Source organism: Sminthopsis crassicaudata, chromosome 4 (assembly GCF_048593235.1).
Source record: "Sminthopsis crassicaudata isolate SCR6 chromosome 4, ASM4859323v1, whole genome shotgun sequence".
Classification (NCBI taxonomy): Eukaryota; Metazoa; Chordata; class Mammalia; order Dasyuromorphia; family Dasyuridae; genus Sminthopsis; species Sminthopsis crassicaudata.
In genome coordinates this window covers 340,432,514-340,446,399 of record NC_133620.1, presented here as the reverse complement: position 1 = coordinate 340,446,399, position 13,886 = coordinate 340,432,514, and the positions used below count along the sequence as shown (strand labels likewise).

General features: G+C 33.3%; 1 protein-coding gene and 1 long non-coding RNA gene across 7 annotated transcripts in view; one reads left to right on the top strand and one right to left on the bottom strand.

Moving 5' to 3' along the window:
- Positions 1-13,886, top strand: part of EFCAB3 (EF-hand calcium binding domain 3) — a 205,631-nt gene that overhangs the window by 153,113 nt on the left and 38,632 nt on the right. For 2 of the 6 annotated variants that reach the window (XM_074260947.1, XM_074260948.1), the window contains 4 exons: positions 8,069-8,119; positions 9,260-9,364; positions 11,793-11,846; positions 13,461-13,562. In XM_074260947.1, coding sequence (XP_074117048.1) covers positions 8,069-8,119; positions 9,260-9,364; positions 11,793-11,846; positions 13,461-13,562 — 312 coding nt within the window. Of the gene's footprint in view, positions 1-8,068; positions 8,120-9,259; positions 9,365-11,792; positions 11,847-12,230; positions 12,535-12,576; positions 12,997-13,460; positions 13,563-13,886 lie in introns of those variants that run through there. The other 4 variants (XM_074260951.1, XM_074260950.1, XM_074260949.1 and 1 more) reach the window with 4 other exon arrangements.
- The window catches only part of LOC141538924 (uncharacterized), a 150,113-nt gene that overhangs the window by 118,867 nt on the left and 17,360 nt on the right, over positions 1-13,886 (bottom strand). The gene's annotated exons all lie outside the window — the stretch shown is intronic.

The window sequence follows — 13,886 nt, the reverse complement described above, 5'->3', positions numbered from 1 at the left end:
CAGACACTTAACATTTCTTAGCTGTGTGACCCTGGGCAAGTCACTTAACCTCAATTGCCTCAGGAAAAAAAAAAAAAAATATATATATATATATATATATATATATATATATATATATATATATATATATATATATATACACATACACAAACACACACACACACACACACACACACACACACACACATATATATATATATTTGTAAAGCTCTTTGCAACTAAATGAAAGCTATAGTCACAAAGTTCAATGGCTTGAGAGGAGGGAGGCAAAAAAAGAAGAACCTAGTGGACTTGATCTTATCATACATCCAAAAGCAACAAGAAACATGATTTCATGGAACAGTTGCTCATCTCTTAAGGTAGAACTTAGTTTATGGAAGTTTTATGCATTTGTTATCAGGAACAGCTTCTTCAAGAATATAATTGCTAGGTTTTAGAATTTCAAATATCAAAGAACAAACAAAAAGATTAAAAATAGAAAAAATAGGGGACTTCTGGCCAAGATGGTGGCATGGAAGCAGACAGCTGCTTGAGCTCCGCATTTTCTCTCAGGACTTACTTCATGACAAGCCTTGGAATTAATGCTTGACTGGAAAAGAAACCCACAAATAATCACCAACAGAAGACATCCTTGAAATTCGCCAGAGAAAGTCTGTGTTTGCTCGGGGGAGGGGATGAACAGACTGGGCACAGACTGAGGACAGACAGTGAGAGCAAGACAGGCAGCTCACTCAGCTCAGACTGGAGGGGGGAAGGGTGTGATCTCTTCCATTTCTGTGAAAAGACTTTTACCCCAGTGTAGATGTTCCATCTTGGCAGCAAGCCAGGAGCAACGGAGAGGGTATAAACACCGGAGGTGAAGAATAAAACCCCGGAAAGCTAGCGTTTCTCGGGACCAGCTACCCCCCCCCCCCACTGGGAGTAACTCAGAACATTCTTAGAGCCTCAGAGCACAGACTCAGCACAGCCATAGCTGTCCTGTTAGTCCCTCGCTGCTGTCTCCCACAGTCTGTAGAGAAAGCCGGGTAACACCATCCAGCCCCATCCCCCCCAAAAAAAACAGACCAATGGTTTCTCTTGTCAATTTGTTTTCTTCAATTCCCACTCTGACAAAATGAATAAAAAATTTAAAAGGGCTCTAACTATTGACAGCTTCTGTATGGAGAGAGAGCAGACTTCAAACACTGAGGAGACTAAAAGTAGATTGTCTCCAGAGGAATTCCCTAAGGGGAATATGATCTGCTCCTCAATACAAAAGAATCTCATGGAGGAAATCAAAAAGGCTCTCACAGAGAGCTAGAAGAGAAATAGGAAAAGGAAAGGGAAGCTTGGCAAGAGAGTCTGGAGAAGTCATCCTGCGCATTTAAAGACAGAGTGGATAAAGAAATCAAATCATTGAGAAATAAAATTAGTGAATTAGAAAAGGTAAACAACTACAAGGAAAACAGGATTAGTGAGCTGGAAATAGAAAACAGCTCTCTAAAAAATAAAATGGATGAAATGGAAAAAATTTCATAGAAGAAAAAAACTCACTTAAAAACTCAATTGGACAATTACAAAAAGATATAAAAAAAGTGAGTGAAGAAAATACATCATTGAAAATTAGAATGGAACAAGTAGAAATGAATGACTCAAGGAGAAACCAAGAAGTAGTAAACAAAACCAGAAAAACGAAGCAATTGAAAAGAATGTCAAGTACCTTATTGGAAAGACAACAGACCTGGAAAACAGACCCAGGAGACACAATCTGAGAATAATTGGACTCCCTGAAAAATGTGAGGAAAAAAAGAGACTGGACACTATTTTTCAGGAAATTATCAAAGAGAACTGCCCAGATGTTTTGAAAACAGAGGGTAAAGCAGACATTGAAAAAATTCATCAATCACCTACTGAAAGGGACCCTAAAATCAAAACACAAGAAATATAGTGTCCGACAAAGGAAATCAGACAAAGGAAAAAATATTGGAAGCTGCTAGAAAAAAGCAATATGGAGATATGGAGGAGCCACAATAAGGATAACCTAGGATCTAGCAGCGTCCACATTAAAAGAACGAAGGGCCTGGAATATGATATTCCGAAAGGCTAAGGAACTTGGTATGCAGCCAAGAATAACTTACCCAGCAAAAGTGAGCATCGTTTTCCAGGGAAGAAGATGGACATTTAATGAAATAAATGAATTCCATCTATTCTTGGTGAAAAAACCAGATCTACACAAAATGTTTGATCTTCAAATACAGAACTCAAGAGATTTCTGAAAAGGTAAAAAGAAATCTTGAGAACTATATTTCTGCCATAAAGATATGTAAAGAACTCATGTATAATTTGTCCTAGAAACTAGAGGTGGAAAGGAAATTATATCATAAAAAAGGGTAAAGTGGTGGTACTACATCTCATGAAAAGGCAAAAGGCAACCTATTATATCTGAAAGAAAGAAAGGAGGGAGATGAACATAGTGTGTATCAATAGACATATTCGATTTATGGTGAAACTTCCTCCACTTCATTGAAAAGTGAAAAGGAAGGAGTAAGCTAAGGGGAAGGCAATACAGAAATTGTGAGAAAAAGGGGTAAAATAGGAAGAGGAACTTTAAAGTGGGGGAGGGATACTAAAAAGGGAGGGCTGTGAAAAGCAAGTGGTGTTCACAAGTTTAATACTGGGCAGGGAGGTAAGAGGGAAGGAAAGGAGAAAAGCATAAGCAGGGGTTAACAGGATGGCAAGCAATATAGAATTAGTCATTCTAACCATAAATGTGAATGGGGTAAACTTCCTCATAAAGAGGAAGCAGTTAGCAGACTGGATTAAAAGCCAGAATCCTACTATATGTTGTTTACAGGAAACACACCTGAAACTGGGTGATACATTCAAAATAAAAGGGTGAAGCAGAATTTACTATGCTTCAGATGAAGCCAAAAAAGCAGGGATAGCCATCCTCATCTCAGATCAAGCAAAAACAAAAATTGATCTAATTAAAAGAGATAAGGAAGGACATTATATCCTGCTAAAGGGTAGCATAGATAATGAAGCAGTATCAATATTAAACATGTACACACCAAGTGGTGCAGCATCTAAATTCTTAAAAGAGAAATTAAGAGAGCTGCAAAAAGAAATAGACAGCAAAACTATAATAGTGGGAGAGATCTCAACCTTGCACTCTCAGAATTAGATAAATCAAACCACAAAATAAATAAGAAAGAAGTCAAAGAGGTAAATAGAATACTAGAAAAGTTTGATATGATAGATCTTTGGCGAAAGCTAAATGGAGACAGAAAGGAGTCCACTTTCTTCTCAGCAATTCATGGAACCTATACAAAAATTGATCATATACTAGGACATAAAAACCTCAAAATCAAATGCAGTAAGGTAGAAATAGTAAATACATCCTTTTCAGACCACAATGCAATTAAAATTATATTGAATAAAAAGCCAGGGGAAAATAGACCAAAAAATAATTGGAAACTAAATAATCTTATACTAAAGAATGATTGGGTAAAACAGCAAATCATAGACATAATTAATAACTTCACCCAAGAAAATGACAATAATGAGACATCATACCAAAATGTGTGGGATACAGCCAAAGCAGTAATAAGGGGAAGTTTTATATCTCTAGAGGCCTACTTGCATAAAATAGAGAAAGAGAGGGTCAACGAATTGGGCTTATGATTAAAATTGCCAGAAAAGGAACAAATTAAAAACTCCCAGACAAACACAAAACTTGAAATTCTAAAAATAAAAGGTGAGATTAATAAAATTGAAAGTAAAAAAACTATTGAATTAATTAATAAAACTAAGAGTTGGTTCTAAGAAAAAACCAACAAAATAGACAAACCCTTAGTAAATCTGATTTTAAAAAGGAAAGAGGAAAAGCAAATTGTTAGTCTTGAAAATGAAAAGGGAGAACTCACCACTAATGAAGAGGAAATTAGAACAATAGTTAGGAGCTACTTTGCTCAACTTTATGCCAAAAATTCGTTAACTTAAATGAAATGGAAGAATACCTTCAAAAATATAGCTTGCCCAGATTAACAGAGGAAGAAGTAAATAGTCTAAATAGTCCCATTTCAGAAAAAGAAATAGAAAAAGCTCTTAACCAACTCCCTAAGAAAAGATCCCCATGACCAGATGGATTTACATGTGAATTCTACCAAACATTTAAAGAACAAATAATTCCAATGCTATATAAACTATTTGAAAAAATAGGGATTGAAGGAGTCCTACCAAATTCCTTTTATGACACACACATGGTACTGATACCTAAACCAGGTAGGCTGAAAACTGAGAAAGAAAATTATAGACCAATCTCCCTAATGAATATTGACGCTAAAATCTTAAATATTAGCAAAAAGACTACAGAAAATCATCCCCAGGAAAATACACTATGATCAACTGGGATTTATACTAGGAATGCAGGGCTGATTCAATATTAGGAAAACTATTAGCATAATCGACCATATCAATAACCAAATTAACAAAAACCATATGATCATCTCAATAGATGCAGAAAAAGCATTTGATAAAATCTAACATCCATTCCTACTAAAAATACTTGAGAGTAGAGGAATAAATGGACTATCCCTCAAAATAATCAGGAGCATATATTTAAAATAGTAAATATCTTATGTAATGGGGATAAACTGGAACTTTTCCAACAAGATTGCCCACTATCACCATTACTATTCAATATTGTATTAGAAATGCTAGCCTCGGCAATAATAGCTGAGAAAGAGATTCAAGAAATTAGAGTAGGTAATGAGGAAATCAAACTATCACTCTTTGCAGATGACATGATGGTATACTTAGAGAACTCCAAAGACTCTGCTAAAAAGCTATTAGAAATAATTCAGAACTTTAGCAAAGTTGCAGGATACAAAATAAATCCACATAAATCCTCAGCATTTTTATACATTACCAACACAATCCAACAGCAAGAGATACAAAGAGAAATTCCATTCAAAATAACTGTCGATAGTATAAAATATTTGGGAATATATCTACCAAAGGAAAGTCAGGAATTATATGAGCAAAATTACAAAATACTTGCCACAAAAATAAAATCAGATTTAAATCATTGGAAAGACATTAAGTGCTCTTGGATAGGCCAAGAGAATATAATTAAGATGACAATACTCCCTAAACTAATCTATTTATTTAGTGCTATACCAATCAGACTCCCAAGAAACTATTTTAATGACCTAAAAAAAATAACAACAAAATTCATATGGAAGAATAAAAGGTCGAGAATTGCAAAAGGGAACTAATGAAAAAAAAGTCAGAGGAAGGTGGTCTAAGTGTACCTGATTTAAAGCTATATTATAAAGCAACAGTCACCAAAACCATTTGGTATTGGCTAAGAAATAGACTAGTTGATCAGTGGCATAGGTTAGGTTCACAGGGCAAGATAGTGAATAAAAATAGCAATCTAATCTTTGACAAACCCAAAGATCCCAACTTTTGGGATAAGAATTCATTATTTGACAAAAACTGCTGGGAAAACTGGAAATTAGTATGGCAGAAACTAGACATGGACCCACATTTAACACCACATATTAAGATTAGATCAAAATGGGTCCAAGATTTAGGCATAAAGAACGAAATCATAAATAAATTGGAGGAACATGGGATGGTTTACCTCTCAGACTTGTGGAGGAGGAAGGAGTTTGTGTCCAAGGGAGAACTAGAGACCATTATTGATCACAAAATAGAAAATTTTGATTACACCAAATTAAAAAGTTTCTGTACAAACAAAACTAATGCAAACAAGATTAGAAGGGAAGTAACAAATTGGGAAAACATTTTTACAGTTAAAGGTTCTGATAAAGGCCTCATCTAATTTATAAGAAATCAAGCCATTCTCCAATTGATAAATGGTCAAAGGATATGAACAGACAATTTTCAGATGATGAAATTAAAACTATTTCCACTCATATGAAAGTGTTCTAAATCACTATTGATCAGAGAAATGCAAATTAAGACAACTCTGAGGTATCATTACACACCTGTCAGATTGGCTAAGATGACAGGAACAAATAACGATGAATGTTGGAGGGGCTGTGGGAAAACTGGGACACTAATGCATTGTTGGTGGAGTTGTGAAAGAATCCAACCATTCTGGAGAGTAATCTGGAATTATGCCCAAAAAGTTATCAAAATGTGCATACCCTTTGACCCAGCCATTCTACTACTGGGCTTATATCCCAAGATCACTGCCTTTTCAAGAAAAAAAATAAGAATATAACAAGAGTATGTTAGCTTCTTGCTATACTAATCTGTTTATTATTCTCAATATCACATGTCAAGAATTTATAAAAATCATTTAGTGATTACTGAGAAAGAGATATGGTATACATTCAATCTTGAATTATTTAAAGAAGTAATAAACAAAATAGAAAATTATCATCAAAAATGACATAGGATGACAAAGTTTAACCACTCTAAATCTGTAACCAGAGGAAAACCAAACAAGCTCAGTAAGCCTCTTAGTTAGGAAATGTTTAATTTTCATGCCAAATGAAGAAATATGGCAACATGAGTTGAGGAGGGCAAAAAAAGTTTTAGTTAATAAACTTCTTTGTAAAATCTTTAGAGAAGGATGATGGACATAGTCATTAGCAATATTGGTTTATGAAGGAAACAGAAGCTATGGAAAGTTAAAGTAATTTAAAGGAAACTTTGTAAGGAATTCCACTAAGCATGGTAATCTCTAGCACTGTCAAGGATAATTGTAAAATAATAAATTAAAGAAAATGAAAAATACACATAATGATTACTATACCAAACAATAAAGGACTGTAAAAAGAAAACATTTATACCCAAATATCACAATATAAGATAAGTTTATAGAAGAAAGAAAAAAAGACAAGAGTCTTTGTGAAATGTTAAGTTTTAATAGCTTTAAACTATTCTAAAACTTTTTAGAATAATCTCTGTAGAAAAGGTATTTGAATGAAAGGGGAAGTATGTGGGGGAGAATCTTGAATTTTATTAATGCCAAAAAAAAAAAAAAGATGACCAATAAAATATCAAGTCACTGTCCTATCTGCCTACTATTCCACCAATACAAAATCTTTATGTGAGTCATCTATACACAATCCAAAAGTATTATTAGGGAACAATTAGGTGTTTACAAGAAATAATCAACCACTGACTACATCTTTGTTATTTTGTAGTAGACTGAAACATATAGAAAAAGATTCTAGTTTGCTTATTATTTGCTGATTATGAAAAAGTATTTGACCCAGTAGAGCAAAAGAATACCTTAAAAGTCTCTTCCAAAGAATACCTTTAAAGTCTCTTTCAACAAGATTATCTCCTATCCATATATAAAAATCAGCTTAAGCCCTTGAAAAGTATAAAAGAAATAATCCTATTCAATAAACCTTTAATCACAAACATTAAATGTGACATTAAATATAGTGGGACCAAATATATTACTGTTTAATGCTTCACCTAATGCTCTTGTATTGTATAGAATTGTAGAGAAGTTACAGGTACAAAGAAAGATATAATTCACCATTTGCCAGTTTATGGATATGTTTTTCTTGACTATTCTTTTATTTATTATAAGCTAGGATTCATATTGGGGTTAGAAGAATGGCAGTTATGAGGAAGTAAAAGAAGCTGTGATAGTGATACAAAAAATTTAAAAAGCAAAAATGAAAAATGTATAAAATAGAGAAAAGAGAATAAGAGTTTAGAAAAAAGTCACAGAGAAGCACAATGTTGGAAATAACCTTGATAAATTTAGCATATGTATTCTTAAAACAAGTTATATATAAAAGAAATTCAGTTTCAAATATCAAAAACAAATAAAACCAACAGCCTGCTTCCAAACCAGTACTGTCTACTACTTCCTTAATAATTACTTGAATCAAGAGCTTGTGAAACACCAATTGAGCTAACTTTTTATCTGTAAGAAATCACCCCAAAACAATATTCTATGTTACCACTGAGGCACAAAAGTCTATTTTAATATAAGGGATGAATTCATCCATTTGAGAATTTTCTCCGTTTTTTTACTTTGTCTTATTTTGGTAATTCTTTGTGACCTGAATTTCACTTTACCTTATAGCTCAAGGGAAGATACATAAGAAAGACATAATGAAAGTTGTGAAAACTCTTGGTGAGTCCAAAACTTTTATTTCTTCTTGGTGATTATAACATATATCAGCTTTCCAATTTACTGATTTGGCATTTCTGCTTCATGACCTCTAGTTCTTTATATCTAGCTATTCTGAAGAAGCAATTCACCAGATTGTGTCATTGTAGAGAATGTCAAATCCCTTGGCCAAAAGTATATAGATAACGATGTAGATTAGCTGAATACTTTGGCAAAATTGATCAGCCTTGACCAATTCATTCCTCAGGTTGTGCAATGAAGACTTCTCTTGAAAATTTTGTCAGGATCACTTGGACCAGGATCCTGGAACAAATCATATTCCTACATCTCCTAATGACTCTCCATTTTTACCTTTAAAAATTATCACTCTGCTTTTGAAAATGAGTTTGGAGAACATTTGGAAAGTATTTATGGATTGTTTTTTGTATCATTGCACCTTCAAACTAGCAATGATGAATCCAAATTCTGGATATTTTTAATATAATTTGTCCCTCTTTGGCAAAATTCCATATTTTTCTTATTTTTCTCCCCCATTACACTGTGAAATCTTTGAGGGCAGGGACAATACTTTTGGAAATAGATGGTTCAATGGATAAAACACTGAGCCTGGAGACAGGAAATTATTCAGTCATTTCAGTTGTGTCCAACACGTCATGATCCCATTTAGGGACCATTTCCTTCTCCAGATAAAAGAGGCAAAAAATATTAATTGACTAGTCCAGGGTCACAGCTAGGAAATATCTGAGGCCAGATTTTAATTCAGGTCTTCCTATCTCTTGGTCAGGTATATAGATCCACTGCATCTCCCCTGAGTTCAAATACAGCCTCAGATACTTATTAGTTGTGTGACCTTGAGCAAATCATTTAACCTTGTTTACCTTAATCTACTGGAGAAGAAAATGACAAACTACTCCAGTATTTTTTCAAGAAAACCCCATAGATAGTATGACCACCAGGTCATAAAGAATTAGACATGACAACAACTAAAAAATAACATTTTAGCAAGGTGGCAGGCATATAATAAGCACTTATTAGGTTAACTTTGCTTTGTATTTCCAACACAGTACAGTACCTAACATATAGTAGGTACTTAATGAGTATTTGATTTATTGATTATAATCTTCAATTGTCTTCTTTCTGAAGGAATAGGTGTTGACATTGACAACTTGGACAAGGTTCTGGAAAATCTGGAGATAAAGCTCACAGATAGAGAAATTGAGGAGTTACTGGATAACTTGCCAATTAAGGGTGAGCATTTCTTATGCCCCTGTATATTTTTAGAGAAGCTTTTCCTTCATAATGGAGAATTTCTGAAAGGATACTTATTTAGATCACATAAAAGGACAGAGAAAGAGATCTATAGAAAAACCTATCATAATATATGATGAACTATTATCTCTGACTGAAACTTCAATTCAAGAATTTCCCAGAATGCTACTGCGTAGTGCACAGGCATAGCATACTTCTTTTTTCCTACAGGCCCTGCCTGAGCTGCCTAATGACTGACCATCTTTAAGGGTAAAAGCTCAGTGTAACTATAATCAGGGAATCCTAATCAGACAGAGAAAATTTTCTAGCACTGGATTTGGACTTAATAAGACTTGGCTTCAAATAGTTTTTTAACTTGGATTCTTTTTCCTCATCTTTAAAATAAGGATAGTAAGAGAATCTACTTCATAAGGTTTTCAGAAAATCAAATGAAAAAACATACATACATATATATGTAAGTAAATATTGCATTTGTAACTCTTAATGTATTATGTAAATGGTAGTTATTTTTATTACTTCAAAAGAGCCTTGTTTTCACTGGCATGAGTAGAGTGAACACTCATGTACACCTAAGTTATTCTTTCATTTTTCTTTGGCCAAAAAAAAAAAAAAAATCACGTTAGAGCCAACCTTCTGACAAAAACCCCTTATCTACTTAGATTATCTATTTATTAGTCTTGTACTGGAGATCAATTATGATCTGCTACCAGTTTTTTTAATTACCTCACGATGATAAGGGAAGATGTGTTATATTTCAAGCTATTTTTTAAATGACACACACTTGAAAAGATTAAACAAAGTTTCTAACTGGATCTAGATTCATGAACTCAGAAAAAAAGAAAATGAGTTCTTTCTCCTTTAAGTCTTTCTGGCTAATTGTCAAGGGATGTGAATCTTCAGTATTTCAAGAATCCTTGGATTTGTTGAGTATTCTCTCCACATTTGTACATTTTAAAAGAATGTCTAAATGTTGTATAGCTCATGTTTGATTTAAATAGCTTTGTCTTTAGTTAAATGTTTCCATTTTTGGTCATTTATAAAGTTAGCTTACCAAAGGGAAATTGTCTCCTAAAGGGGCCATATCTTTTTCTCTCTGAATAACTTAAATGCTATTTAAATAAAATATTTTATAATAAAGTTATATATGTTTCTATGAACTTAAATGCTATTTAAATAAAATATTTTATAATAAAGTTATATATGTTTCCTCATAGATAATGTCTCATGCTAAACTAATTAGACAAAGTAAATTTAAAAAAGAAATATGCAATATTAACCAAATACAAGATTGTGATTGGAACTCAAAGAAAAAAAATTCCTTCTTTTCCTTTTGTTGTCAAAAAAAAAAAAAAAAAGAAAAAAAAATATATATATGTGTGTATATATATATATAGTAGTTTTGGGGCAACTAGGTGGTGCTGTGGATAGAGCACCAGCCCTGAAGTCAGAAGGACCTGAGTTCAAATTTGACCTCAGACACTTAACACTTCTAGCTGTGTGACCTGGGCAAGTCACTTAACCCCCAATTACCTCAGTCAAAAAAAAAAAAAAAAAAAAAAGTAGTTTCTTAGTACTAAGGGTCATATGGTATCTGTGCTGGGAAGGGACATGGAAATTATGTAGTCTAGTCCCTTCATTTCACAGAGGAGAATATGGAGAACAGAAGATAGGAAGGGACATTCTTTCAGTTGTGCTCCTAAAATGTCCTAAATCTCATATGCCAAAATAATAAGAGTAAAGGTTTTTTGATACTCAATAGCAAAAAGAAGAGAGGATCCCTAAATGACTGTGTGAAATAGTTAAGTAGTACAATGAATACAGGGCTAGGGTAAAGTTGGGAAGACCTGAATTCAAAGCCTTAACTTTTTTTTTTTAATATTAGCTATGTAATTTAAGCAAGTCAATTAATCTCTCTAAGCCTCAGTTTTCCCATCTGTAAAATCTCATGGTGTTCTTATGAGGATAAAATGAGTTACTATTTGAAAAGTACTTTGCAAACCTTAAAGCCTTATGTAAATGCTCAGATTATTACTATTATTCATCATCTTCCCCCCCTCTCTTTCTCTCTCTCTCATATATATATATATATATATATATATGTATATGTATATATATATATATATATATATATATACACACACATACATACATACATATACATATATATATATATATAAAGCCTTCATCATTTCTCAGCTGCCTATTATAAACTAGTCTTTAGAGAATAAAGGATAAAATTCCAAGAGAGAAATTTTAAAAATATAAATTTAAAAAATTTAAAATACTTGAGTTCAGAGAAAACCATTAAATTTCTTTGATTTTCTCATAATTTCAGAATGTGATATAATACTGTTTTGTTAGATTCTTCATCCTCAGGTCTCTGTCTAACTTCTGCCTTGTCTTATAGATAATGGGAAGGTTTCTCTGAATGAAGTTATATATAACGTGAAATCTGTTAAAGGTGAGTGAAAAGTTATAATGAGAAGACAGGTAAATATCAACATCTCAATATTTTTCAATAAATCTATAAAAGGAAGCATAGAGTAGTAGGCAGAGGTATATATATATATGTGTGTGTGTGTGTGCATGTGTATATGCATATGTATGTGTGTGTGTGTGTGTGTATTATAACCTTAGAGTCAAGAAGTCCTGGATTCATTACCTGTCTCTGATACTTACTACCTATGTAATTGTGGGTCAAATTACTTCCTCTACCTGGCAGCTTTCTAATTATATAAACAGATATAGATGTAGAATTATACATATGGATATAGATAGAAATACATATGTTATAAATAATTTTTGATCTGCCTAGACAGAGATGATCAATTTGTAAACATTAAAGTGCCTACAACACCTGTGCTAGGCCCTAGATTTACAAAAAACAATAGTCTCAACTCACAATAAATTTACTTTCTCTTGTAAAAGACCAATATACATATATAAATATCTGCAGAATAAATACAACATAATTTGCAAGAAATGGCCACTACAGGAAATCCTCCTCAATGAAGGCAGAGCTTGTGGTGTACATCATGAAGAAAAGAGAAGGATTCTAAGGCAGAAGTAAGGAGAACATAGGGAACAGTTAGTAAGATAACAACATGGAGGCAGGAAATGAAAGACCACATGTGAGAAATATAAAGTAGGTACGGGAGAGTGATGAGAGAAAAATTTATATATTTGATCCAAGAGAATTAGGGACCAAAAGGAGTTATTGAGTGACATAGTTGGTAGATCTATGCTTAAGGAGAATCACTTTGGCAGTTGTTTGGAAGATGGATTGTTGGAAAGAGACTGTTGAGTCAGGGAATCAGATTAGGGGCCCTTATAACAGCTCTTCAAGAGAGATGAATGATGACTTAAGCTAAAAATGTGCTTGTCTGAGTAGAAATAAAAGGAAGTAGATGTGAGAGATGTATGGGAAGTGGCACAATTCAGCAACTGATAAGATATGGGGTAGTGAGAGTCAGGAGTCCAGGATAACAACTGTGACCCTCTCAATTATGGATGAACTTGTTAAATATTTATCACTCTATTTAAATACACTTACAGGCTTCCCAAATTCTCTCCAGTCTCTTTGTAGGAAGTCATGAATTTCCTGGCATGAGGTATGTTTATGCTTGGTTTTTGATACAGTATTGAGACAGACAAAATTGTAAGTCTCCAAGTTGGTGGTTAAGTGTAGGATTGCAATATGACCAATAGAAACTACTGAGATAAAAGCCAAAAACAAAAAAACAAAACCCCAAACCCTAGCTACTTAATTAGCTAGACCTATGTAGCTATGTCATTGATATGTCAATCTTCAGATAATTATCTACTGACCATTTCACATTCTTTGGTGTAGGCCTCTTCATCAGGGATATTTCCCTGAATCAGAGAGAAATTAATTTCTATTTCTGAATTTCCAAGTGATTTTCCATTTGTGTATAGGTTTTTCTCAAAAGCTAACTCTCCTTGCATTTGGAGATGATGGGATACAGAAAAAGATTCCATCTTTCACTCTCTGGTCTAGAGTCATTATAGATTCTTCACACTCCCACTGTTCACCATTCCCATCTTTTACAAACAGAAAACATTGATGTTCAAAATCTGGAAGACTTTCTGAAGGACATGGGGATCACACTCACAAAAGATGAACATCGGCATATCCTGAAACGACTACCAATTGACAGTGAGTGTTCCAGGTTACATCCTGGCCACAAGGAGAATTTAGGCTTACTTGTGTAAAAATTTCTGATGTTTTCTAAAGATGCTTCAAATTACTCCTTAGAATTCAACTTCTGTCAAGTATAAAGACTAACAGTGGAAGATAAGGCCATTTTAGCAACTAGGAAACCTAAGGAATAGTAAAGAGAAAGGGGAGCAAGTAAAACAAAAAGAAATGAATAGAAGAATAAAAATAAAGTTGGTGGGGGAAAGTAGAAAAAAAGAGTTAAGAAGTGGTAGAAAAGTAACCCAATATTATTTCAAATGGAAAGTGATCTTATTTCTATCC